Below are 24,690 nucleotides of genomic sequence, written 5' to 3' on the forward strand. Positions count from 1 at the left end.
CTGTCGACATTTTGGCCTCTGCAATACACATTCATACACTCATATATATATATATATATATATGGATGTTCATATGACATAAATATGCTTGCTGCATGCCACATGTTGCATGTAAAATGCTAACCAAACTCAGCAAAGAAATTAATATGGCTTGCATAGTATGTATGTATATATTTGTTTGTAATTATCCAGGGAGATTTGGTATTTGTGGAAACAGGTCAAATGGAAGTATTGCAAATAACACTTATAAAACCCCTGTAGGGATATCAAGTGGCTTTTCATGTTTTATATCAGCAATATTCTTTTTACTACCCAGTAAAGTCATTTATGGCCTGATGGACTTTAATTTGAATATTTTAGCTATATGCAAAAAAGTTACCATCGGCTTCACAGGAGGGTATTTATCTTATTTTTGATGGAACAGTTTATGGTCCGATTTGAAAGATTTCTTCGGAGTTTTTAGTGATGCCCTGGATAGTACTCTATGCTAAATTTCGATAAGATATATTATCAAATAAAAAATAATTCCATAAGAGAGCACTCGAGTCTGATAAAAAAAATTTCACAACAGGACTGAAAGCTATATGATATAATGGTCCGATCTGATCATTTTGTTCGGAGTTTACAGTATTGTCTTGAGACATAATCCATGAAAAATTTCGTGAAGATACTTTGTCGTAATAAAAATTTTTCCAAAGATCGATCAGTTTATATGACAGCTATATTCTATAATGGTTCGATATTGGCGGCGGTGAGATCGACACCTCAAAAACTGGGAGACTATTATAAGCAGACGGACAGACATGGCTAAATCGACCAACCTTGTCATCCGATCACATGCATGTATATATTTTTTAACAGGTATCCGACGTTTTTTTCTGTGTTTCACAAACTTCAAGGCAACTTAATTTATCCTGTTCAAGATATAAAAATTTTCATAACTCCACAGACCACAGAGCCATTCACTTAGGCCGTCATTAAGACTATTTTGCTCCCGAGTGGTAACCTATTTAAATCTTATCCAGCAACTTAGTGAACTTTATATAAAAAACTGATTTTGTTTTGCAGCATTGCGAGCCGGGAAATACATATGTATATGTATATGCATATCCCGCCTGATCCGACTCATGGCTTAGCATTCATATAGGTAATTTTCCAGCGCATTAACATTTTACCGAATCCATTTTTTCTATTTTTTGAAGACGGTATCTTAAGGGCAGGTGCCCTGTGATGACCGCTAGAATTTTACTAAGTTCTTGTCTGCCTAGTTTTTAGTCTGTCTACTGCACTACCCCAAAGTTGTTGTTGCTCGGCCTACATGCTTCCTCCTGGTGAGCCAGTGTCGATTGTGGCATAGTTGAAGTGACGAGTAACATCCACGTAGAATTTCCTGCTCCCCTCATCTTCGTCACTGTTAATTTTCTTCTTACGGGTCTCTGAAACTGATCCATGACTGTTCCGCTCAGTCGTACCCTCGCAAAAGACCTAATGCTTCGCTCATATTGAGCATTTACTATTTGCAGGTATTCAGAGTCGTTCACCTGACTCTGGAGGTTTCCTATTTTTTGGGAGGGCACCCTTGTGCTGAGGGTTGGGTCCAGCAGCCAGTATCTGCCGTTTGCACGCTACGGCCCCCAGTCTCCAGTCAGTCTTCAGAACAGAGTTCCCATCTCCTATCGAAAAGACAGTTGGTGAACTTTTTCGTTCACCAGTGAGCTAGATTGGAGACTCCAGAATATGGTCCCTGCCACGGCCAAAGCTGTGGGTGAATTACCACTTGCTTGCCACCTGCGTGGCGTAATCTTATCGTGTCATCTATTAATTCCAGTGTTGTCACCGTGGTTCATATGGATTTAGTGCATTTCAGATGGAAGGGTCCTTCAGATGATATTGTTCACTTCTTCCTCCTACTTCCCTGGATGCTTATTCGAAGCCAATTGAATTCCTCATCAAACCCTCCATCTTTCAAATTGTAATCTTGGGACCGACTACACCGACCGAGGGTACATTTCGGCACAGAGTCATCTGTGACTAAAAACTTGGTCATTACCATGGGTCAATTCAAAACTCTAAGCACTACATAGTGGTCTTGCTATAGATGAAAATGTTTCTAGTCTAGCCACTTTGTAAAAAATGTGGATGGTTTTCTTTGATTTGATACAAACCCTCCGAAAAAATATTCATAAAAAGTTGGTAAATAAATCTTTTGAGGAACCAGAACAATATTTGTCCTAAAATTTGGTATAACTTTGTTACCGAAGTTATTAAAACCAGCTTAATAATTATAGCCCCTACTGAGATAAAGCTCATGACCTAGAAGGCTAGGTGACAGACCCAGTTCGTCTCAATAAAGTGATGGTCTCACGCAATATGTGGTCCAACACAGTCCCCCTAGCAACATTTGCAAGGAAACAACATTGTAGGGAATCAACGATATGCTAATACTATCTTTATGCTGCTACATCTTTTGCATGTGACAATATTTTTGTCTGGATATATGTATGTAAGTGACCTTGGGAGTCTCTCATAATAGTTTTGAATTCGAACTTTGTAAGTCTAATCACTTAAGATGATTTGTCAACGAAAATTTGCCATATAGAATGAGGGTTTTGATGGCTAGTTACACAGTTATCCATTTCAAACTCTCAGCCTATTTAGTCTGTAAGAAACTCCCTTCCTATAAATTGAAGAACTATTTCAAAAGTTTTGAACATGTTTGCAAAAATACCATTATTTTCGATTTTGTTTAGTGTCTACTTTTTTATTAACTTTTAGAAAGTATATGACGATATATGTATGTATATCCAACCTTTCTACTGTAAATACTTGTAATTGGCCTTAGCTTAATTTTATTATCACATGCAAGCACAAATAAAATATAATGACATTTTCTAACATTATTTTTTTATATTTCCAGTTTGTGGTCGCCGCATGTTCCCCGAACCGCGCATTGTGGGTGGCTCTAATGCTGCTTTCGGCCGTTGGCCATGGCAAATATCTCTGCGACAGTGGCGCACATCGACTTATCTACATAAATGCGGTGCAGCGCTGTTGAATGAAAATTGGGCCATCACAGCGGCGCATTGTGTGGAAAAGTAAGATTATAAACAGAATTATTTATTTTAACTAAGCGCAAAGTCTAAATGCATAACACCACTTGATTTCTTTCAGTGTACCACCATCTGATCTCTTGTTGCGCATGGGTGAATACGATCTGGCGGAGGAAGAGGAACCTTACGGCTATCAGGAGCGACGTGTGCAGATTGTGGCCTCTCATCCACAGTTTGATGCGAGAACTTTCGAATACGATTTGGCGTTGCTGAGGTGAGTGCAGGGGGGATACTTAGAGTTGAGTTAGTTGGGAGTATTAAAATTGATTAAATAAATTTGAATACTTAAACAAGGGAGTATGAAAATAATATGAGAGTTTGTAAGGTATTCGGCGGTGCAGCAGTTTTAAGAATTTTAGAAAAATTTTATCGAGAGTTTAGATAACAATTACATTTCGAAGATATAACAAATCTTAGAATAGAGTTGCCACTTATCGAAAAATTTTAAATAAATGCAAAATTTACATGTATTTAAGAAATTAAAAAACTTTTCGGTAAGTGCGCGAGATTTTATCAAGCTAGATAAATCTATAGATAGAGTTGCCACATTTATAAATGTAAGGATAAATATATTAAAACATTTGCCAATATAATGTGGTTAAAATTGTTTCGGAAAGTTTCAAGATATTTACTGTAAAAAATGTTTTGAACAGAGTTGCCACCTTTCAAAAAGTAAGACTAAAAATATTAAAACATTTGCAACAAAATGTGTATAAAATCATTTCAGAAAATCTAAGTACTTTTTTATTGCAAAAAAATGTTTTGATCAGAGTTGCCACCTTGCAAAAACTAAGACTAAAAATATTAAAACTTTTGCAACAAAAGTTGTTTAAAATCATTTCAGAAAATCGAGGTATTTTTCTTCAAAAAGTTTTTTTAAAGAGAGTTGCCACATTTGAAAAAATTAAAATTGCGCTAAATATAAGGAAACAAAAATATAGTTTAGAAAGCCGTTCAACAGTTATTCGCAAAGGTTTCGTTAAATGCTCGAGAAGAAAAATATTAATGAATGGCGTTGCCACCTTTCCGAAAGTAAAAGGGACAATATTGAAACGTTGTAAACAGAATGTAGGCAAAATCGTTCCGGAAAGTTGAACGACTTTTACTGAAAAAAGAAGAAGTCATTAAGTTGGAAAAAAAATTATGAATGGAGTTACCACATTTTAAAAACTAAGGATAAAAATATAAAAACTTTTTCAAACAAAGGTGGTTGAAATCGTTCCGGAAAGTCGAAGTATTTTTATGATACAAAATTTTTGAAAGAGACTATAAGGTATGTATTAGAAAGCCTTTCGAGTTATTGCAAAGGTTTCGGTAAGTGTTCGAGAGGTTTTGAGGTTAAAAGTATTTGTGAATAGATTTGCCACGTCTGCCAAATATAATCGAACAAAAATATAGTTTTAGAAATTATAATTAAGTTGAAGATATTTACGAACAGAGTTGCCACCTTTCCAAAAGTAAGGATAAAAATATTAAAACTTTTTCAAACAAAATGTGGTTAAAATCGTTCGGAAAGTCGAGGGATTTTTAATGTAAAACAATTTTGAAACAGAGTTGCCTGATATGAAAAAACTATACAAAAATATGTTTTTAGATATTTTTTCGAAAGTTATTTTCGAAGCTTTAAATTACAGTAATTAATATATAACTCATATTTTCCATGTTCTAAACACATTACTTAGCTTAACTCTCCTAACAGAGCACCACTTCAATTATTATTTCGAAAAATCGTCGAAAATTTGATTACACAAATTCCTATTTAATTTTATCATTTTTGCCTTACTTTCAGATTCTATGAGCCAGTCGTCTTCCAACCCAACATCATACCGGTTTGTGTGCCCAACAGTGACATCGATTTCGTTGGTCAAACGGCATTTGTCACCGGCTGGGGGCGACTCTACGAAAACGGCCCACTGCCAAGCGTGTTGCAAGAAGTTGCTGTGCCGGTCATCAACAACACAATCTGTGAGTCCATGTATCGCGTAGCCGGTTTTATCGAACACATACCACACATCTTCATCTGTGCGGGCTGGAAGAAGGGCGGCTACGATTCATGTGAAGGTGAGTCAACGAAAATTAAAGAAAACTTATGTAATTTTCTATGAAATTAAAAAAAAAAAAATAATGAATATATATTAAAATTTTTTTCCCTGCCAAAAGGTGACTCGGGCGGTCCAATGGTGCTGCAGCGCGAAGACGACAAGCGCTTCCAACTGGGCGGCGTTATCTCTTGGGGCATTGGCTGTGCGGAGGCCAATCAACCGGGCGTTTATACACGCATCTCCGAGTTTAGAGATTGGATAAATCAAATACTGCAGTTCTAAGGCACCTAACCTAAATACATAATTATGTTTGAATTGTATTTGTAGAGTAGCGAAGATTTTAGAATTTAGTATTTAAATATTTTCATTTTATTAGTTTAACCGACTGCACAAATTCAGTTTATTTCCCCTTCGCCCCTACACACACCCACTAACGCCCAGTTAATAGCAATTTTAGAGCCACAAGTAAGAAGGTAACGGTAAATGTGGAATGCGTTTAGTAAATATTTACAATTATCACTTCAACGCCACACACACGCTCTTATGTGTATGTGAGTGTGAATTTTAAGAAAAAGCAAAACTCGTGCTTTGGTTATAGCCAAAACAAACAACGGTGTGCCTCTTCCCCACCCATGCAGCTTAACAGTTATAATCAAAGCAACGACTTGCATGAATTCCCGCTTTCTCTTCCCACAGTTGAATACATCCATCCAACAACAATAAACAAATGCGTTAAAATTTTTTTTTATAATAAAATTTTAGTTTTAAAAAAATTTAAGAAAAAAAATTTAAAAAATTTAAAAATGTGATTTTGCTACAAAATAATCATGAAATCATAATTTTGTGCTGAACATTTTTTAGACAATCATAAAAATACAAACATGCACATTTATAAAAAAAAACAAGAAAAAAATTTTCAGCCGCATTTTTTAGCATTTGTCGGCTTTTGATTTAAAATAATTTTTAAATAAATTTTAAATAAGTTAAAAAAATAAAATAAAATAGTTTTAACAAGCACATTATCTATTTATAAACATACATACATATATTTCATTAGTTATATGTAAAATAATAACAGAAAATATTACCGTTAGCATTATTCATATTGTACATACATTGATATTTAAATAGTTGTTAATTAATTAAAAAAAACAAAAACAAAAACACGAAAACAAAAAACTCAAAGCTGTATTTATCTAAAATAGTTTAGTTATGACTTGATATTAAAATAATATATATTTGTAATAATTTTATTAACTTAGTTCTTAATATAAAAATATTATTTGCAATAATGTACTTTGTACTTAGGAATTTAATTTAATCTGAATTGCATTTTTTTGAAAAATGTTTTCTAAAAACATATTTCAGTCATAATTCACATGCGTGTTATTTATTAATTAAAATATATTATAAATCCAACAGAAAACAACAAAAACACTAAAAACGTTTAAATATTAAGTTGCAAGGCTAAGTTTAGTTGCATTTACTCATCATTGAATATTATTTAAATTATTGCAAATAAAGCGGAAAATAAATAAAAAAATTTAATTATACGAAATTGTTCTTTATGTGCGATTCTTGAACGAAAAATTTGAATTTTGGTCCTCTTAGAAAATATTATCTTAAACGTCGCTAACATAGTGCCTGAGAAGGAAACAATTTTTTGGCATAAATTATGATATCCTTTCGTACCCAAAGAAATTTTTTTTTAAACGTAAATCATTGAAGTTGACAACCGAAATTAAATTGCTGTACTGACAGAGTGTCTAAAAACCATCTGCACTTGAAAAATCGTACGAAAAATATTCGAGTATTAAAGGTAGGGTAATATTTTTTTCCAAAAAAAAAAAAAATTTGCATTTTCTGTTCCCTTATACCCTTAGAATTAATGTAGAAACCCACTTCACCATTGGAAGGATTCGAAAAAGGCCCAAAAATAATAATTAGGGGTATGTCAATTTTCCAACGTTTATGTTCATTTTTGTATGGTTTTTCAGTACCTCAAACTTTAAACGCGTTTTTCTCATAACACACTTTTTTAAACTGGCGGACATGATTCCGCTCGAACTACTCAACAGATTTGCTTAATTATTAGATTATTAATTTTTTTATAATTTATTGTCAATATTATGACCAAATGTATGTAAAAAAACAAAAAAATTTAAAAAAAAAAAGTTTATAACTTTTTATTTATCAACATTTTTTCATGTTTCTAGTAGGGACAATAACCTTTCACGTACTTTTTAAGAATAAATTGGGTTTTTGTGTTTCAGATGATCCAAACATGAGAAATCGTGTGCGCCAGTGAAAAATCGCATCTCATTTACGCAGCCATTTCTCCGACACATGCCATCAAAAAATTCCGAAAAAATGTGTTTATGCGCTCCACGATTTGCCTCATGATATGTGAAAAAAGTTCTATGGTAGATTAAAAATTTCTATGAAAAAAAATGTCAAAAAAATTTCAAAAAAACAGGCAAGATTAACCTGCTAACCCCTTAAGAGGTTACATGGGTTTCCTAGGGTAAAAAAGCCTTATTTCAAGATTTTTTTTTGATATAAAAAATTAAATACTTTATTAGATTTTGTTTTGTTACAAACATAAACTATTAACAAAGAAATTCTGAAACTTTTCGAAAAAATATTTTAAACTTGGACAAATGATCCGCCCGCTTTGGCAGGATAAGTCCTTACAGGATCATCTAAAGTGAAAAATACGTGTTTTAGTTAAAACCTTAACTTAGAACTAGGAAGGCAGAAAAAAAACTGAAAATTGGATTTTTAGCAGAGACTTATACAAAAAAAAAAAATGAAAATTTCCGGAATTTATGTTTTTCATTACTTATCATATCACTTAGCCTAGCTAGCCTCGAGCGCACAAGTTCTCAAAGCTGTATCTCCGAAACTATAATAACTTGAAAAGTTAGGACAATATTCTTGAGGCGTTGTAGAATTTAATAAGACAATAAAAAAATTCGATTTTTAGAAACCCCAGGGGTTTACGGGGTAACCCCATAGAATAAAAAAAATCATTTTGCCAACTAACTAGCTACTTTTCTTCGCCGGTTGGTATGATATAAGTCAGTGGTCTGATCTAAACAATTTATTCACAAAATGTAGCATTGGCTTTGACAATAATCTCTATCAAACTTCTTGAAGATATTTTATCAAATACAAAAGATTTCCAAGCACTGGCTTTTGATAGTTCAGCAGCTTCTCAGGGAAGAACCATTCCAACGAAAGTCGGATCTAAGTAACCGGAACGGACCCGGGTTTTATACATTCAAGGGCTATTACTTTCCTTAAAAATTTCGGTTAGGTTAGGTTAATCTGTTGGAACAATAAACACCATTCTTGGCAATCTCGTCCACTATTTCATTGCCCTCGATGCGTTTGTTACCTCTCACCCAGTAGAAGTGAAGTTGATTTCTTCTGGCAATACTTTCCACTGATTCCCAAGACATATCTGGCCGATATGCGATACGAGATTACTGCCTTGATGTCTGCTTGGCTGCCTACGCGGATGTTGAGTCTGGAATTGGCTGCAGGTGGAGCTGGCAGCTCACCAACTTCTTGGTCGATTTAATTTTAAATCTTAATCAAATAACTTAAAAATATGAAGTGACAGGAATTTTATTTTCGTACAAAATATATTTATTGTTTAGTCTGCTGCTTTCTATAATACATATTTATGAAAGCTTCTTCAAGTCATGGAAACACTTCTCAAAATCGATTTTTAAAATAGCCTTTAGCAATTTCTGTAATTTTTGTCGCTTCAAGATTCTCTTTATTTGTGGAAATAGAAAAAAGTCACACGGAGTCATGTCTGGTAAATATGGAGGCTGCAGCAACTGTATTGTTATTAACTAGGAATACATGTCAACATAAACAAACACAATTGGACTCAGTACAAAAAAGGTCTATCATCGTTATTAAAAAAAAATCACAGTCACACCACTGCACCTACTCCGTTGTTTATGCCCTCTTAAGCCGTGTTTGGGTCAATTGCAGCACGCCTTGTACGCTTTTTGTTTTTGTAATCAACAAAAAAGGAATTCCTTAATAATTTAAGAAATGTTGCAGAAAGGACAGTCCTTAGCCAGATTATAACCCGACTGCATTTCAATTATGTGAACTTGACTATCCTTGATCGTCGCAAATCTTGAAGAAGGCATACATGGTCTTTATGAGTATACAAACAAGGGCCAAAGAAGCACCTACAATGGCAATGGAAGGTCAAAATTTCTCTTTTAATTTAACCAGAAACATTGCCAAGCTAAATATTAGTTGAAACTTTTTCTGTGAAAAGGTACAATAATTAAATTAAAAATTCAAATATTGCAAATATTCAATATTTCAAATTGAAATATTCAAATTTACCAACACAGGGTGTCACATATTTCAAATTTCTGAGAAGTTAGGGTCACTGCCTATAAATAGACGAACATTTAATTTTGAATAAAAGGGGAATAATAATAATTTCCCTTTTTGTGCTATTGCTATTTCACATCGCCTAAAAGCATGCTTTGGCTTTTTTTGAACTGAGCTTGAGCTGAGTTAAACTGATTAGTTAAGCTACGGACATTAACAACCATGTACTAGGTTGAGATTATAAAGTAAGTTGAAATGAATTTATTGTAAAATTAAAAACAAATTTAAAAAACTAATAAAAGTTAAAAAAAAATATATTCAAAATTAAAAAAAAAAAATAAATATTAAAAAAATATAAAAAAAATATTCAAAATAAATAAATAATAAAACTTAAAAAAATAATATAAATTAAAAAATATATAAAACAAAATATGAAAAAAAGTTTATATATAAAAATACAATGATTGTACGGATACTTTTCAGAAAAAAGTAAAACATGATCAAATTAAAAGTGAAAATGTCAAACAAAGAATTAAAAACAAAACACACAAAATAAACCCAAACATAAATCATTTGCCGCTGCTGAAATGACCAAGTTAACAAAATTGAAATTCGTTGCATGTTTCACAGTGGCGCATGCGTATACCCAAAGCGTTTGGCCAATTGGCAGCCGCCAAAACAAAATGTTGCTCAGGGAGCACATGGCAATTGTGGAAACTGCGTGCTGATGGCGCTTAGACGCAGTTCGTTTGGTTGAGGCTTTCTACTGCAAAAGCGCATAAAAAACTAGATAAATAAATAAAAAAGAAAAATGTGAAGTTTAGAAGTGAAGTTTGCTGGGGCATTTCCCCAAAGCATTCATGCATCCACACATATGTATGTACATATACTATTTGATGGACGTGTGCAATACGTTTTGTGAATTTTAAACATTTTATTAACTTCACCGTGGATATCTGATATTTTCTCTTTCAGTCGATTTACAAAATTTATCGGTTAGTCCTTGCCAGAAACACAAAAATTTAAAAACAGCAACAAGAAAACAAAATCAGCCTTTCCACTTAAATACCTACCGCAGCCAAATCTGCCTACACACCTACTTGTATGTATGTTTGTCTGCATATCTACTACATCCCACACACAACTCCATTATGCCGTTGCTAACCGCAATCATTGAAGTTAAGCCATAATTTCAACAAATCTTTTGCCGTTATTATCGACAAGCGAACGGCGCAACAAAAAATAAAGCATAAAATACTTCAAAGCCACAATTTTTTCAGCTTAACTACTTTGATTTTTCAAATGACCACTTGGACAGCGAAACTGCGAACAAAACTACCATGATTGACTAGAAATACACACAAAACAAAAACAAAACTAAACAAAAAAAAGGCAACCACAACAACAGCAAACTTGAGTGTGAAAAATACTTTCGCTTTTCATGTCAGCAAGTGAGCGCATCATTTTCTTTGACCGCAGCGATAAGCGATTGCTGGCCGCAGAGTATCACAAAGTGCATATATATTTATGTATGTATGTATGAATAAATGTGGGTAAAAATATTACAACTGACAATGTAATATCTGCGATTAATTCTGTATATTTTATGGTTTTTTTTTGTTTATTAAAATCATTTATTCAGTCACTTATTATAGAAACTTTGATAAAACGAGACGAGGAAGGCCTAAAACCTCATAGTTAGAGAACTTTGAAAAACATGAAATGTTAATGCATCTTCAGACCTACATTTGTAATTACGAAATATTCAATATAATACCAAAACCAAAGGCGAAGTGAATCTGATGAAAATTTCTTAATATTTTTATTATAACACATAACCTCAATATAACCTTCATTAATTCCTTATCAAACAAATATATTTGGCAGAAGCGACTACTATTAAGATAGTGGTAGATATATTTAGGGTTACCATATCGGTATGTGTGTTTATTATTTAAATTTGCCAACTGATCGATCAATTTGTTGTCGTCAATATGAACATTTTTCGAGTCTAAAAACTGAATCCAGGAAATCAGTGCATTTTTCACGAAAATCAGGGAATCAGTGCCGAAAGTTAAAATTAGCAAAATTAGGGAATTCCCTGACAAATCACGGAATATGGTAACCCTAGATATACTGCTCCGAAATGCAGCCTCTTTCATGGAGATAAGCTCTTTTGTCGGAGCAGGAGCAGTAATACTGGCGCTGAGTTAGCTACCAGCATATAAAACCAAATTAAGTAGATGCATAAGAGAACATTGGTTTTGGTTCTTACCTTCGCAGATCCAAGAGATATAGCCGAAACTGATATTAGCCGTCTCAACAACTTTGTAACACGCTCAAAGCATTTTGTCGATCTGCAAGGGTTTCATGATCCAGCTTTTAGGAGTTTATAGGTACCACAACGGACCAGCGTTCTAAGCAGTCTAAGTGAGATCCTTTTTGAATCGACCTTTTGACCTAACTTAATCTAACCCAAGTTTAAGTAATGTTGTATTCACAAACCCATTAAATGAAAATCCATTTTGAATGCGTAAATTTGCGACACCTTTTTACAATATTGAAGGTGTAAACTATTTGGGCCTATGTTTCTTTTGCTAACCCACTATGGTGATTTCCTCCAAAAATTAATATTTACAATATGTAAAGCGTCGGAGATCTATGAAATAATGGATTTTTTAAGAAGGCTTTCTAAATGAAACAAAAGCGGTTTGGGTTATCAATGAAAATATATACTTTTGTGAAAGTACATTCGATGGCATTAGGTATGGAACTCCATCACGGGCACGCTTGCAGAAGTCCAGACGCTGCAGCCAATTTTCGATGGTTTCCAAGCATAAATCGGCCGACGCTTCTGCAACTTCACGTTCGATATTCGTATGAAGTTCATTAATCGTTGCTGGCTTGTAGCCCCACGGGTAATAGTCTAAAGACGTCAAATCGCACGACCGAGGCGGCCAATTGACTGGTCCATTTTGTGAGATAACACGTTCACGTTCGCTGTGTGGCTTATGGCGCCGTCCTGTTGGAACCACATTTTATCCAAGTCCGTATCATCCAATTTGGGCCAAAAATATTCGGTTATCATGGAGCGGTAGCAATACACATTCACAATAACGTGCCGATCTTGATCATCACGGAAGAAGTACGGCCCAATGACGCCACCGGCTCATAAACCACACCAAACCGTGATTTTTTCGGGATACAATGGTTACTCACGGATTGGTGCCTGACCAATAACGCACATTTTGCTTATTGGCGAAGCCATTCCGCCAGAAATGAGCCTCCTCGCTGAAGATGATTTATCGATGAAAGTCCGGATAATTTTCAAGGTGTTGCTCAGCCCAAATCACGTACATATGACAATTCTGGTGATGAGCGGCTTCGGTTCTTGCGTCATTTTGATCTAGGAAGCATTTAGGCCAAGATTTGTTTGCAAAATTCACCACAACGACGTCATAGAGATGCTCAACGCTTGAGAACGACGTGTGAGAGACTGATTTGGGTCTTCCTCAATTGATGCGCTAGCGGCAGAAATATTCTCGACACTACGGGTACTTCTTTATCTCACTGGTACGGGAATATTTTATCCTATGACTGTGGATTCAAATTTTTCCAAAAGACGTTCAGAGGTTGATCAGATAGGACGATTATGACGACCATAAATTGGATGTAGCGCTTTTAAAGTTGACGCCACTGACTTCGCATTTCGTTGGTAAATTTTTTTTCTGTAAGCTGGTAGTACTGTTGTTGACATCTGTGCTAAATTTCACTTCAAAATATTTATTAGTATTTGAGATACGCATCGTTTTGTGAGGTTATGAGAGTGAATTCTTTGATTTTTACTATTTATTGAGGATATAAAAGCTGAATCGAAGAAGGCTCTGATTGCCATCACGAAGAAGAATTTTTCCAAGTGCTATGATGACTGGAAAATTTGTTGGCATAAGTGTATTGCAGTGGGAGGAGATTACTTTGAAGGAGATGAAATGGACAAAATTCACCTTTCAATTTGATCACAGTAATGTGATGATGAAGTGGCAAACCTTATTGAATAAAAATGTCAAAAGAGCGGTCTACTTTTATGGCGTCGTTTTGAAAAAAACGATTAGCAAACGCTTAGCGTGATGAGCTGATGTAGTCATCTCCGAATGTCAGTATATAAACGAACTAGTCCCTCAGTTTTTGAGAAATCAAGATAAAGATTTTGTATACCCTTCTAATCTAAGTGTTGCTTTCAACACGAATAACATGCATACAAATAGCTTTTTAAAATATTTGCCATAGACATCATAAAAAATACGGCAACATTGCCAAGCTATGCCTATTATCAATTCAATCAATTGAAATAAAACAATAAACAGCGAAAACAAAAGACTAATAATTAGTAACTAATAAAAATATAAAAAATTAAAAAAATTAAAAAAAAAATAAATAAAAAAATTAAAAAACAAAAAAACATAAACCAAAATGCTCAAAAATCGAAAATTATTCGTTAATGTTCACACAAAATACAAATTGCTGCCGCACGTAACGCAGTGAGACACGGGAAAATTCACACGTACATGTGGCGACTTATCGACGCATCATGAGAAAGTGTACATGCTGCGCCACACACTCACCGACCGCAAGCACCACATTTGTATGCATGTGTGTGTGAGCGTGCAACAAGTGATGGCTCGGCTCAAGTGCCGGAATTGAGATGCCAAAATTGCATTTCGACGGCATTCGATTTCTGAGCCGTGTCCAATCCATCGACGCGTTTCGCTTTTCATTTGGTCGCACTTTGACCGCGCCGATTCATCATGGTGACGCCGTTGCTGATTAAGTTGATGATGATGATTATTTACACATAATCGTGCTGTAAAGTTTTTCATTTTCAAGTGCCGCCGCTGCTTACCACTTATATATTATGTTATGACTTATGGCATTTCGCTTGAAGTGCAGGTTTGTGTGTATGTGTGTCTGTGTTGTGACTTCCTTTGTTACTTTGTTGCATTTTGTGGTTGGCGTATTATTATTATTAAGTTGTTGTAGTTGGAAATGTTTTATTTTTGGCAAGTTGCACCGTTGTTTTTGTTGTTTTCTACAGTATGACTAAAGCTAAAGCTTAAATGATGATCATTTTGGTGGCAACAAAACAGAAAATTTTTTAAAAAAAATTAATTCGCTGATGGCTGAAGTTATTGGGTTGACATATAGTAGACTGGAAAGGATATTTTGAAAGTTGAACTCATTTGAAAGAAAATATTTAAATTCGCGATCAATATGACCAGAAAACCTAATTTCGGGTTTGAAGTGGCATTTTGAGGAGATATTGAACTGAAATTTGAAACTTTCCTTACGGAGATTATATCAAAGGACTAATTCAGGCTAGATTGGTAATGCCACAAGGAAAAAAGATCTAGGAAGAGATAAAGTTAACTCATTATTTTCCCAACAGAAAAGTATTGACAAAATGTGCAGTTATCGCAAGATAGAGAAAAGTGGCCACACTCTGGATTTTTCGTTCATAAGAATCATTATATTGCACCAACACGAAATCTGTCGCGTCCGAAAACGCTGTCCTCTTTAGTTTGCTGTTTGAAGAAATAGATTTGAGAGGAGCTCCTTATGTCTTGAACACCACAAATACAGGAGATACAACAAGATCACTTTGGTTAGTGTGGCTTCTATTTTTGGGAGTGAGAAAATTGTGTACTATGCTAGGATACATCGGACACTCTTCTCTAAGATTTCATCTATACAAAGTTGATAATGTAGAAACACCAGATGACATGATATGATTGATGATGTGAAACTGTAAAACTTTATCTCTACAAATACCGAACACTTTACCAGATGAGATGAAAGGATTTTTAACGGTTCCCAAGATTCTAAACTAAAAAGTTTGGGGTGCTAAACATCTCACAAGCTACACTGTGGAACATTTTTGGGATTATTGTCTGGGGGTGAGAAATTCCAAGTCAGGGTGATGGTACTAGGTCAGTATAGTAAAATCCTTAAAGGGTTTGGCGTTCGTATGTGTCAGTTTTTTTTAGGACCTTTTAAATTTTTTCCTTATCTCCTTTTATTTCGATATGTGCTATGTTATTGATTTGACCCCAACCTCTATTGCACCTCAGCTATTTCGATATATAAACTTTTTCTCCAGATCAAAGCGGACCGGCTTTTCTATCCATTGTTTTGTGGATACCAGTCGATACCTTTCGTTGTGATTATGCCTGAATCACGTCTCAGAACATAATCGAGAAAACGCTATTTTCTTTAGAGAAAATCGGAATTTCATAAGTCCATGACAGAGACAGTTACGGGCCAGATAATGTTGCAAAGGCATCGGTTTGTGAAAATGTGAATTCTTTTGGATGTCAGAAGCACCGTAATGCCATGTTTCGCAGACGTATAAAAGTATCGACTTAAAATTGGAGTTGCATAATTTTATAATTGTACACAGCGTAATAATCGAAGAGCTGCATATCGCATTGAGAGCGCCGAACTTTTGCTGCGCTTCTATATGCGATTAGTGAAATCTATCTTTGTTTGCAAATACAATACCGTCCCAGTGACGAGGACTCACTTAAAAACACTTAATTTGTAAACATCCTATCTTATATCTATTTTCATCTACTCTCTTGAAAGTGGTGAACCATCGACAGCGACTAAATTGAACAAATAGATGACAATTTTTTACATTGGGCTTATTATTGGTTCTGAGTGTATCACATTCTTTAGAACTTGCGCCCATCTACTATTTCCTGCGACCATTTGAATATCACGTTCGCTGGAGAGAAGTTCAGCGTCACTGTAGAGACAATCGCTAAAACGATTCTGTATTTTAAAGCTAAAGAACAACAGTACTCCAAATGTGTCAAAACTTTGAATGATCACTATAATTGGTCGATCGCCCTGTATGGTAACGGTATTGAATAAAAATACTAACTATTGTATACAATAGGTGAGCTAAGTAGAGGTACTTTTTTCAACAGCCTTTTTTTTTTGACAGATCGAGCGCGTGTGGTGTTAAGCTGTCATGTTAATTTTGTTCATTATTGTGCGGCATTTCATTATGGAAAGACTTACGCCGGACGACCTTTTGGTCAACAAAATCGGCCTAATGAACATACTATTCGCAAATTGATCACCCATCTTCAGCCCCGGCATTCATTATTGGATAATATTCGACCGAATAGACAACGTCCAGCACGCAGTGAAAACACTATAGCAGCCGTAACTGAGAGTGTACACGAAGAACGTAGAGTGTGGATTCGGTGACGTTCGCAGCAACTCGGACGGACGTATGGAACGACTTGGCGCATTTTACGTCGAGATCATAAATTGGAAGCGTACCAAATACAGCTTGTGCAAGAATTGAAGCCGCAAGACCTTCCTAAGCGCCATCGCTTTGCTCTATGGGCTTTTGAAAAGTTCCAAGAAGATCCGACGTTTTCGAGCCAAATTTTGTTCAGCGACAACAAACACAATTGCCGCATTTGGGAGGAAGACCATCCTAAAGCGATTCAAAAGCTGCCATTTCACCCAGAAAAAACAACGATTTGATGTGTTTTTTGGGCCGGTGAAATCATAGCTCCATATTTCTTCAAAAATGATGCCGGTGAGAACTTAACCGTTAGCGGCGACCGTTACTGCGCCATGATAACCGACTATCTGATACCTGAAATTGAATCTCGTGATCTCGGCGACATTTGGTTTCGACAAGACGGTGCCACTTCCCACACATCGCAACAATCAATGGATTTATTGAGACAACACTTCGGTGAGCAACTATGTGGTCATGTGTTGGGGCGGTCGAAATTTTTTTTTTGTAATTTTCAAGCTGTTTTAATTGAGTATATTAATATAGAATTTACCTTTCAAAACCATATTTTTAGTAAAACTAAAAAAAAAATAACACACAATTTTTTTTATAAAACTGCATGTCCGAAAGCCATTTAGTAACCATTTAGACTATAATGACACAAAATACAGGTCATAAAAAGAATTAGCGAACTCTAAAATCCATAATCATTAAATCTAAGCCAATTCACCACTTTGTGCACATATTCACCGTTAAGGCATAAAAGTGAAATTTGCACAGCGATTTGCATAGACATCTGCAACTTAACGTATGGTCAATAATGCCAAAAATTACTACCGATTTGATGATTAAGTCCAAACAAAGAGAAGCAAATAAGCAGAGCTCAAGGATGCCGGCTAAAGAGCATAAGCGAATATTTGCTCTTTCAATGCGTTGATTGGTTGTTGGTAGCTGCTATTATTGGAAGCTTACTTCATAATTTGCAAGACAAACAGAAAATCGTTTTGCTATCTAAACATGCCATTTAATTGCGTGGCTTTTGTGTATTGTTTTGTCAATTTTTTTGCTTACAAATTATCATTTGTGTTTGCCAAATTATCATTTGCAAAGCTAGAGATTTTTGCGTAGCCACTTAACTGCATGTGTGTGAGTGTGTTGGTTTATTTGTATGTGCTGGCGAATGCACATTGTATTGGCAAAACCACAGGCTCGTGAAAGCGAAAGCCGAAAACTCGTAAACTTTGATTGAATGCAGTCGATGGCCCGGTAATGTTTAGCTCCCTTAAGTATGCGGCTACTTACAAAGAAAAACAGTTAGTTTGAGGCCGCCACAATGACCGCTGTCGTAACTACAGTTCAATAACACTTGACCTTTGTGTTATTTAGACGTCGTTTAAAACATGTCTAATACGAGGGTTGCCTTTTATGTTTCGGCATTAGAGAGCAAAAAGAAATATTAATCATCGAAAATCCTTTATTGTTTTTCAAAATATTTTCAAATAAAATCTGTATATTTTGCACATATTTGAACTAATTTACGAAGCACTTTTAATACGGTGATTGAGATATCTCCGAAACATGAATTTTGAACGCATCTGCCGCCCCTTCAGGTGTCGAAAAAATGTATCCTCTTAGAATAATTTTTTTTTTTGTTTATGTAGGGGGAATAAAAATAAGTCATAAGGTGCCAAGTCAGGACCACACGGTGGATACTCAGGAAATCGATGTTTTGAGTGCTCAAAAATTCAGTTTTTTCAGTCGTTCACGAAAGGTCGTATTCCTGGTCGTGAAGAGATTGATGTCCGCCTTTTTCGGTTAGTTTTCTTGATTTCGTGGCAAACGAACAGAATTTGCGGCTTTGCATTGTTCTAGTGACATGATTGCGACTTGTCCACCAACTTTTGTTGGATTCGGCTCATCTGGAAATGGGTGGCTGTTGTTTACTTTTGGACTCATACGCGTAAGTCCTCGATTCATCACCTGCAACAATGAATATTGTAGATTCCACTTAAGTCCTTTTATAATTAAATGTTCGTAAAATAGTGAATGTTTGCTGGTCCTACTAATGGCTATACATAGTTGCCTCAGCCTTACGAAAGGTCACATGACTATGTTGCACGACATTCACGAAATTAGTCTTGGAGTGATTGAATTTATCATAAAATCGGTAAACGCTGGCTCTTGATGGATGGAAATTCCCGATTTAATTCCATTTTTGGTAGAATCGAATATTTTAAGTTACTGTAAACAACACAAATAGCGCTCGTATGTCAAAATGTCTGAGTATGCATAGCATCAAAAATGTCAAACTTTACGATGAAGTTGTCGGTTACCAGATTGTATAACTAGAATTGCCAAAACCCGAAATATAAAAGCCAACCAACATATTCAAAGCAAATGGCAGAGCATTGTGAATAAGAAAAATTATAATTATATATAAAATATAATTTAAATATGCGAATAACAGTTTTTTGATCTCACCCATAGTAAAACCCAATATTCTCTTATTCCAGGCAACCCCGTAACCTTTTTTCCCACTTTATTGTACTATTATAAGTAAAAGAGTGAAAAGGCATTGGTGGACATATACAAGTATTACTGTAAAGAACTTGTCGTGAAAAGAAAGCGATTCTTACAAAAAAAATGGTATTTTGGCTCTACGAAACCCTAGTGAAGCCCATAATATGCTAAGGTTTTTTCGCGACTCTCACTAGCATCTCCAGTGCACTGCGGACAACACCAACTATATCACTTACTTCTATTTTACACATGGCATCCGTGGACATTGTCGGCAGGTGCATTGCTGCGAAGTGCGCTCTAAAGGTCAGGGAAGCTGGGTATATGGAGAGGTCCGAATAAGATCACGCTGAATTTTCCTCTTCCTTTAACTGTGTCACTGAAAACTTCATCACACTAGCAGGAATGGTTGGAGGAGAGTCTTCTGTATGGAGCTCTCCATCAACTTCTATTTTAGACAACAGGACCACTGTAGTATTTGTCAGGCTATTAAGATAGTAGTAGACGCACTGCAGCCTCAGGGTGGTGAGCACTTACTCGACAACAGAGCCCGCTAACTATGCGATCAAAGCTAGTCAAGTAGTATCTGTTCGCACTAGAAAAAGCAAGCTACTTCATGATCAGACTAGGGTGCCTCGTCATAGCGGAATTGCCAATAACTACTACCAATGAGGTATGAGGAGGAAGCCCCCTAGCCCCTTTCAAATCGGAATGGGAACAAGTTGGATATCCCTGTTGATCGACATCTTAACCCAACCTTATGACCTAAATGTATACCAGAAACGATATGTACCCACCACTACCTTTATATATCTGAAATATAAAGTATAATGTGTATAATTAACTTCGCTCTCTTATATTTTCTTAATTTACTTGGACTCTACCAGTAACGTGACTTATAAGCAATCTGGACCTCACACAATGTAAAGTTAACACATTGACCTTAAGGGCCTCTTTCATGAACTGACTGACAGAAATAATTTGATCACATTCCGTAGTGTCGCTTTTCGTAACCTGTTGTGTTTGATCTAGTGCTGACTTTGGGGAAAACGCCGTCCCAATTTTTAGTCACACCAGGACGTTTTATGGATTTTTCAAGGTCTTCTATATTTCATATGTCAAAAATAAGTTCTATGTTTGCATATTTCTTTACAGACTAACGTATGTTTGAGTAATTATTATTTCGTATGATATTTTTTCTTACAAATCTTTAATTTTCTTCGAGAAATGAATGCTGTCTCAATAAAGGGGGAATTCTGGTCTAGAAGCATGAATTTCAGGTAATTTTTAAAGTGTCGCAAAAAAAAGGAAATTAATATTTTTACTATCCATTTTTTTATTTGTTATTTGTTAATTTTAGAAGAGTACAGAAACAAAACTAAAACAAGTAAGGAAGGGCTAAGTTCGGGTGTCACCGAACATTTTATACTCTCGCATGATAAAGTGATAATCGAGATTTCATAATACGTCATTTACATATTTTTCAAATACCGTGTTTGTGTAAAGTTTTATTCCGCTATCATCATTGGTTCCTAATGTATATATTATACAGAGAAGGCATCAGATGGAATTCAAAATAGCGTTATATTGGGAGAAGGAGTGGTTCTGAACCGATTTCACCCATATTTCGTACATGTCATCAGAGTGTTAAGAAAATATTATATACCGAATTTCAATGAAATCGGTCTAGTAGTTCCTGAGATATGGTTTTTGGTCCATAAGTGGGCGACGCTACGCCCATTTTCTATTTAAAAAAATAGTCTGGGTGCAGCTTCCTTCTGCAGTTCGTTCCGTAAAATCTAGGATTTCTGACGTTTTTTGTTAGTCGGTTAACGCACTTTTAGTGATTTTCAACATAACCTTTGTATGGGAGGTGGGCGTGGTTATTATCCGATTTCTTCCATTTTTGAACTGTATATGGAAATGCCTGAAGGAAACGACTCGGTAAAGTTTGGTTGACATAGCTATAGTAGTTTCCGAGATATGTACAAACAACTTAGTAGGGGGCGGGGCCACGCCCACTTTTCCAAAAAAAATTACGTCTAAATATGCCCCTCCCTAATGCGATCCTTTGTGCCAAATTTCACTTTAATATCTTTATTTATGGCTTAGTTATGACACTTTATAAGTTTTCGGTTACCGCCATTTTGTGGGCGTGGCAGTGGGCCGATTTTTCCCATCTTCGAACTTAACCTTTTTATGGACCATCCTCATGATATCTCAATTTGTACTCAAGTTACAGCTTGCACGGACGGACGGACGGACAGACAGACATCCGGATTTCGACTCTACTCGTCACCCTGATCACTTTGGTATATATAACCCTATATCAGATATCTGACTCTTTTAGTTTTAGGACTTACAAACAACCGTTATGTGAACAAAACTATAAAACTTTGTTGCGAGTATAAAAATTTAAAAAATTATGAGCTGACGAAGTGGGGGGTCTCTAAAAATTTCCACGTGACCGTACCCATGATTTCAACCCTCCTAGTTATCTGAAACCAAAAAAACAAAAGACTATTAAACTAGAATAATGTCGCAATGGCCGGAACTACGGAAAAGTGAGAAAATTTTTTTTTCACAAAATGGCAAATGCCTGGAAAAAGTTTTTTTGGATCACTTTTTCTGACTATTCGAATTTTTTAAAAATAATAAAAATAAAAATTTGGGGATGGGGCTAGTTCCAACCATAGACAAGCCTATAAAGAAGACTCTATAAAATTTTCAAGTAAATCGGTCCAGTAAGTTCAAGTAAGTCGTTCCGAAAAAGTCAGTTTTGAGAAAAACGCGTTTAAAGTTTCGCGTAAAGTCTTTTGTTCGATTAGTTCCGGCCGAACCAGTTTGGATGTCGGGTCAGAAAAATGCCTATATCTCCGAAAATAACTTGAATTTTGAAAAATCCTCTTGTGCACATATTCTTGAATTGTTAAACTTTGAAATTAAAAAAAAAATCGATTTTTTTTTTAATTTCTAGACCAGAATACCCCCTTAAAATATTTTCGAGGAAGAGAGAATATTCTACTTTCATACTCTAATCGATAGAAAAAAGGTTGCTATATAAGTTCATAAATTCATATGCTGTTATTATGAAATTGAAAAAAGTTATGCTGACATAAAACCACATATACACGGTTATATAGACGACTTGTTAACAACACCATTAATCACAAATCTGCGTCCGCACCAAAGTGATTAATAACTACGCCACAACAATCTACACAAATGGGCGATGTATGTAGAAGCACTTCTGCACAGTGTCTGTCAATTCCCAGCAATTTGCTACCGAAGAGCCCTTTCACTTTTAATAGTGCTGTTATTTGCCTTTTCCTTTCTTTGACTGCTGTTATTAAACAACAAAACATATGTCCACAAACACACCTAAACAATTTTGTGTTATTTACTAATTTGGTTTGTGTTGTTGTTGTCATGGTCAATTTGTTGACGGGTAGAAAGGAAGCTGCAACTTGAATTAAATCAGCGCCCATCTTAAATAAATAAAATACTTCAAAAGCAGCTCAGCAAATGCAATCCACTTGAACAACAACTTCCCCGAACGCTTCGCCCTTTTCACACGTGTTGCTGCACTAATGCTTCAATGTGCACTTTGTGTAATTGTGCTTTGAGTTCATAGTGGTCATGATGGGGAGTTTTCACTTTTCTTATCACCAAACAGATGATATTTTATTGCGGCCTTTCAAGAGCAGCTGCTATTGTGTGAGTTTTATTTCTTTATAAAATATGTAATTGCTCGTTTTAAATGTTGTACACTTGCTGCTCTACCAACGGACCAAAATTATAGTTACTTTCTTGCAACCTAGGTTTCAAGACCGGAGCATACTCTTGTAGAACCGCCAAAGATGATGTAGTGACCGATGCCCAGAGCATACTAAAATTATGGAGGGAACACTTCTCCAACCTGCTGAATGGCAGTGAAAGCACAACGCCAGGAGAAGGCGAACCCGATTCCCCAATCGATGACGATGGAGCAGACGTTCCATTGGCCGACCATGAAGAAGTTCGAATAGCGATTACCCTCCTGAAGAACAACAAAGCGGCGGAGGCCGACGGATTGCCAGCCGAGCTATTCAAACACGGCGGCGAAGAATCGATAAGGAGTATGCATCACTTTCTTTGTAGAATATGATCGAACGAAAGCATGCCTGACGATTGGAATTTAGGTGTGCTCTGCACAATCCACAAAAAGGGAGACCCAACAATCTGCGCCAACTACCGTGGGATAAGCCTCCTCAACATCGCATATAAGGTTCTATTGAACGTACTATGTGAAAGAGTAAAGCCCTTCGTTAAACTAAAACTGATTGGACCTTATCAGTGTGGTTTTGGACCTGGCAAACCAGCAACCGACCAGATATTCACCATGCGCCAAATCTTGGAAAAGACCAGTGAAAGGATAATCGACACACACCACCTCTTCGTCGAGTTCAAAGCTGCTTTCGACAGCAAGAAAAGGGGTTGCCTTTATGCCGCGATGTCTGAATGTGGTATCCCCGCAAAACTAATACGACTGTGTAAACTGACATTGAGCAATAACAAAAGATCCATCAGGATCGGAAATAAAGTCCTCTCTCAACTCTATAAGTCACTCAAACTCAGATTTTTGAGTTGCCTCAGCAAGTTAGTTGGAACCTGAAGAATTTGGAGTCAAACCACGTGGCCTATATGGATATTAAGAACAAAGTTTTGGCCTGCCAACAAACCAGTATACATATAAGCTATTCTGACTGAAACAGAGTCGGCAGAGAATTCTTTTTATTCACGACAATTTGACACTAAATATATTAAACATATTAATTCCATATTTATAGAGTTAAAGCTACTTCGGACTAAGTAGGCAATTGAGAAGTAGAGTCATCTCTCGACGAACAAAGACCAAGTCACTCATTATTTGGGTACGTACGTGTTTAGAGAGTTTGATATATTCTTCCTTTGGATGGATTGCGGAAAATTATAGTGAGGCTTCTTAGAAGCCTGATTTTTCCTTTTTCTCAAATTCTTATGAAAACATACGTTCATGACAAGTAATTTATGAGGCTTTTGATATTTTCGAGATTTTTTAGCTAAAAGGTGGCTTAAAGTATCTTATGAGGTGAAATTCTAAAGGTTTTTTCTAACAATTGAAAAGTTTGTAATGAGACTTTTATTAGTAAATCCTCAGTTCAAACATTGCCTACTAAAATAGCCTACAGCATAACTTACAGTAATGAAAACTGAAAGCTTTCGACACAAAATTATAGATTTTTAATTAGAAACTCTTTTAAGAGCAAAATCTTTTCAAAAATATACGAGGCACATGATTTTTAATTAATTTTTG

At 35.6% G+C, this 24,690-nt stretch overlaps 1 protein-coding gene and 1 long non-coding RNA gene across 2 annotated transcripts in view; one reads left to right on the forward strand and one right to left on the reverse strand.

The window, feature by feature from the left end:
• The window catches only part of LOC120770261 (serine proteinase stubble), a 30,584-nt gene extending 25,150 nt beyond the window's left edge, over positions 1-5,434 (forward strand). Inside the window, exons 5-8 of the mRNA XM_040097571.1 lie at positions 2,918-3,095; positions 3,172-3,324; positions 4,900-5,171; positions 5,271-5,434. Coding sequence (XP_039953505.1) covers positions 2,918-3,095; positions 3,172-3,324; positions 4,900-5,171; positions 5,271-5,434 — 767 coding nt within the window. The remainder of the gene's footprint in view (positions 1-2,917; positions 3,096-3,171; positions 3,325-4,899; positions 5,172-5,270) is intronic.
• The window catches only part of LOC120770278, a 270,998-nt gene that overhangs the window by 121,020 nt on the left and 125,288 nt on the right, over positions 1-24,690 (reverse strand). The gene's annotated exons all lie outside the window — the stretch shown is intronic.

Source organism: Bactrocera tryoni, chromosome 3 (assembly GCF_016617805.1).
Source record: "Bactrocera tryoni isolate S06 chromosome 3, CSIRO_BtryS06_freeze2, whole genome shotgun sequence".
In the NCBI taxonomy this organism is placed as follows: Eukaryota; Metazoa; Arthropoda; class Insecta; order Diptera; family Tephritidae; genus Bactrocera; species Bactrocera tryoni.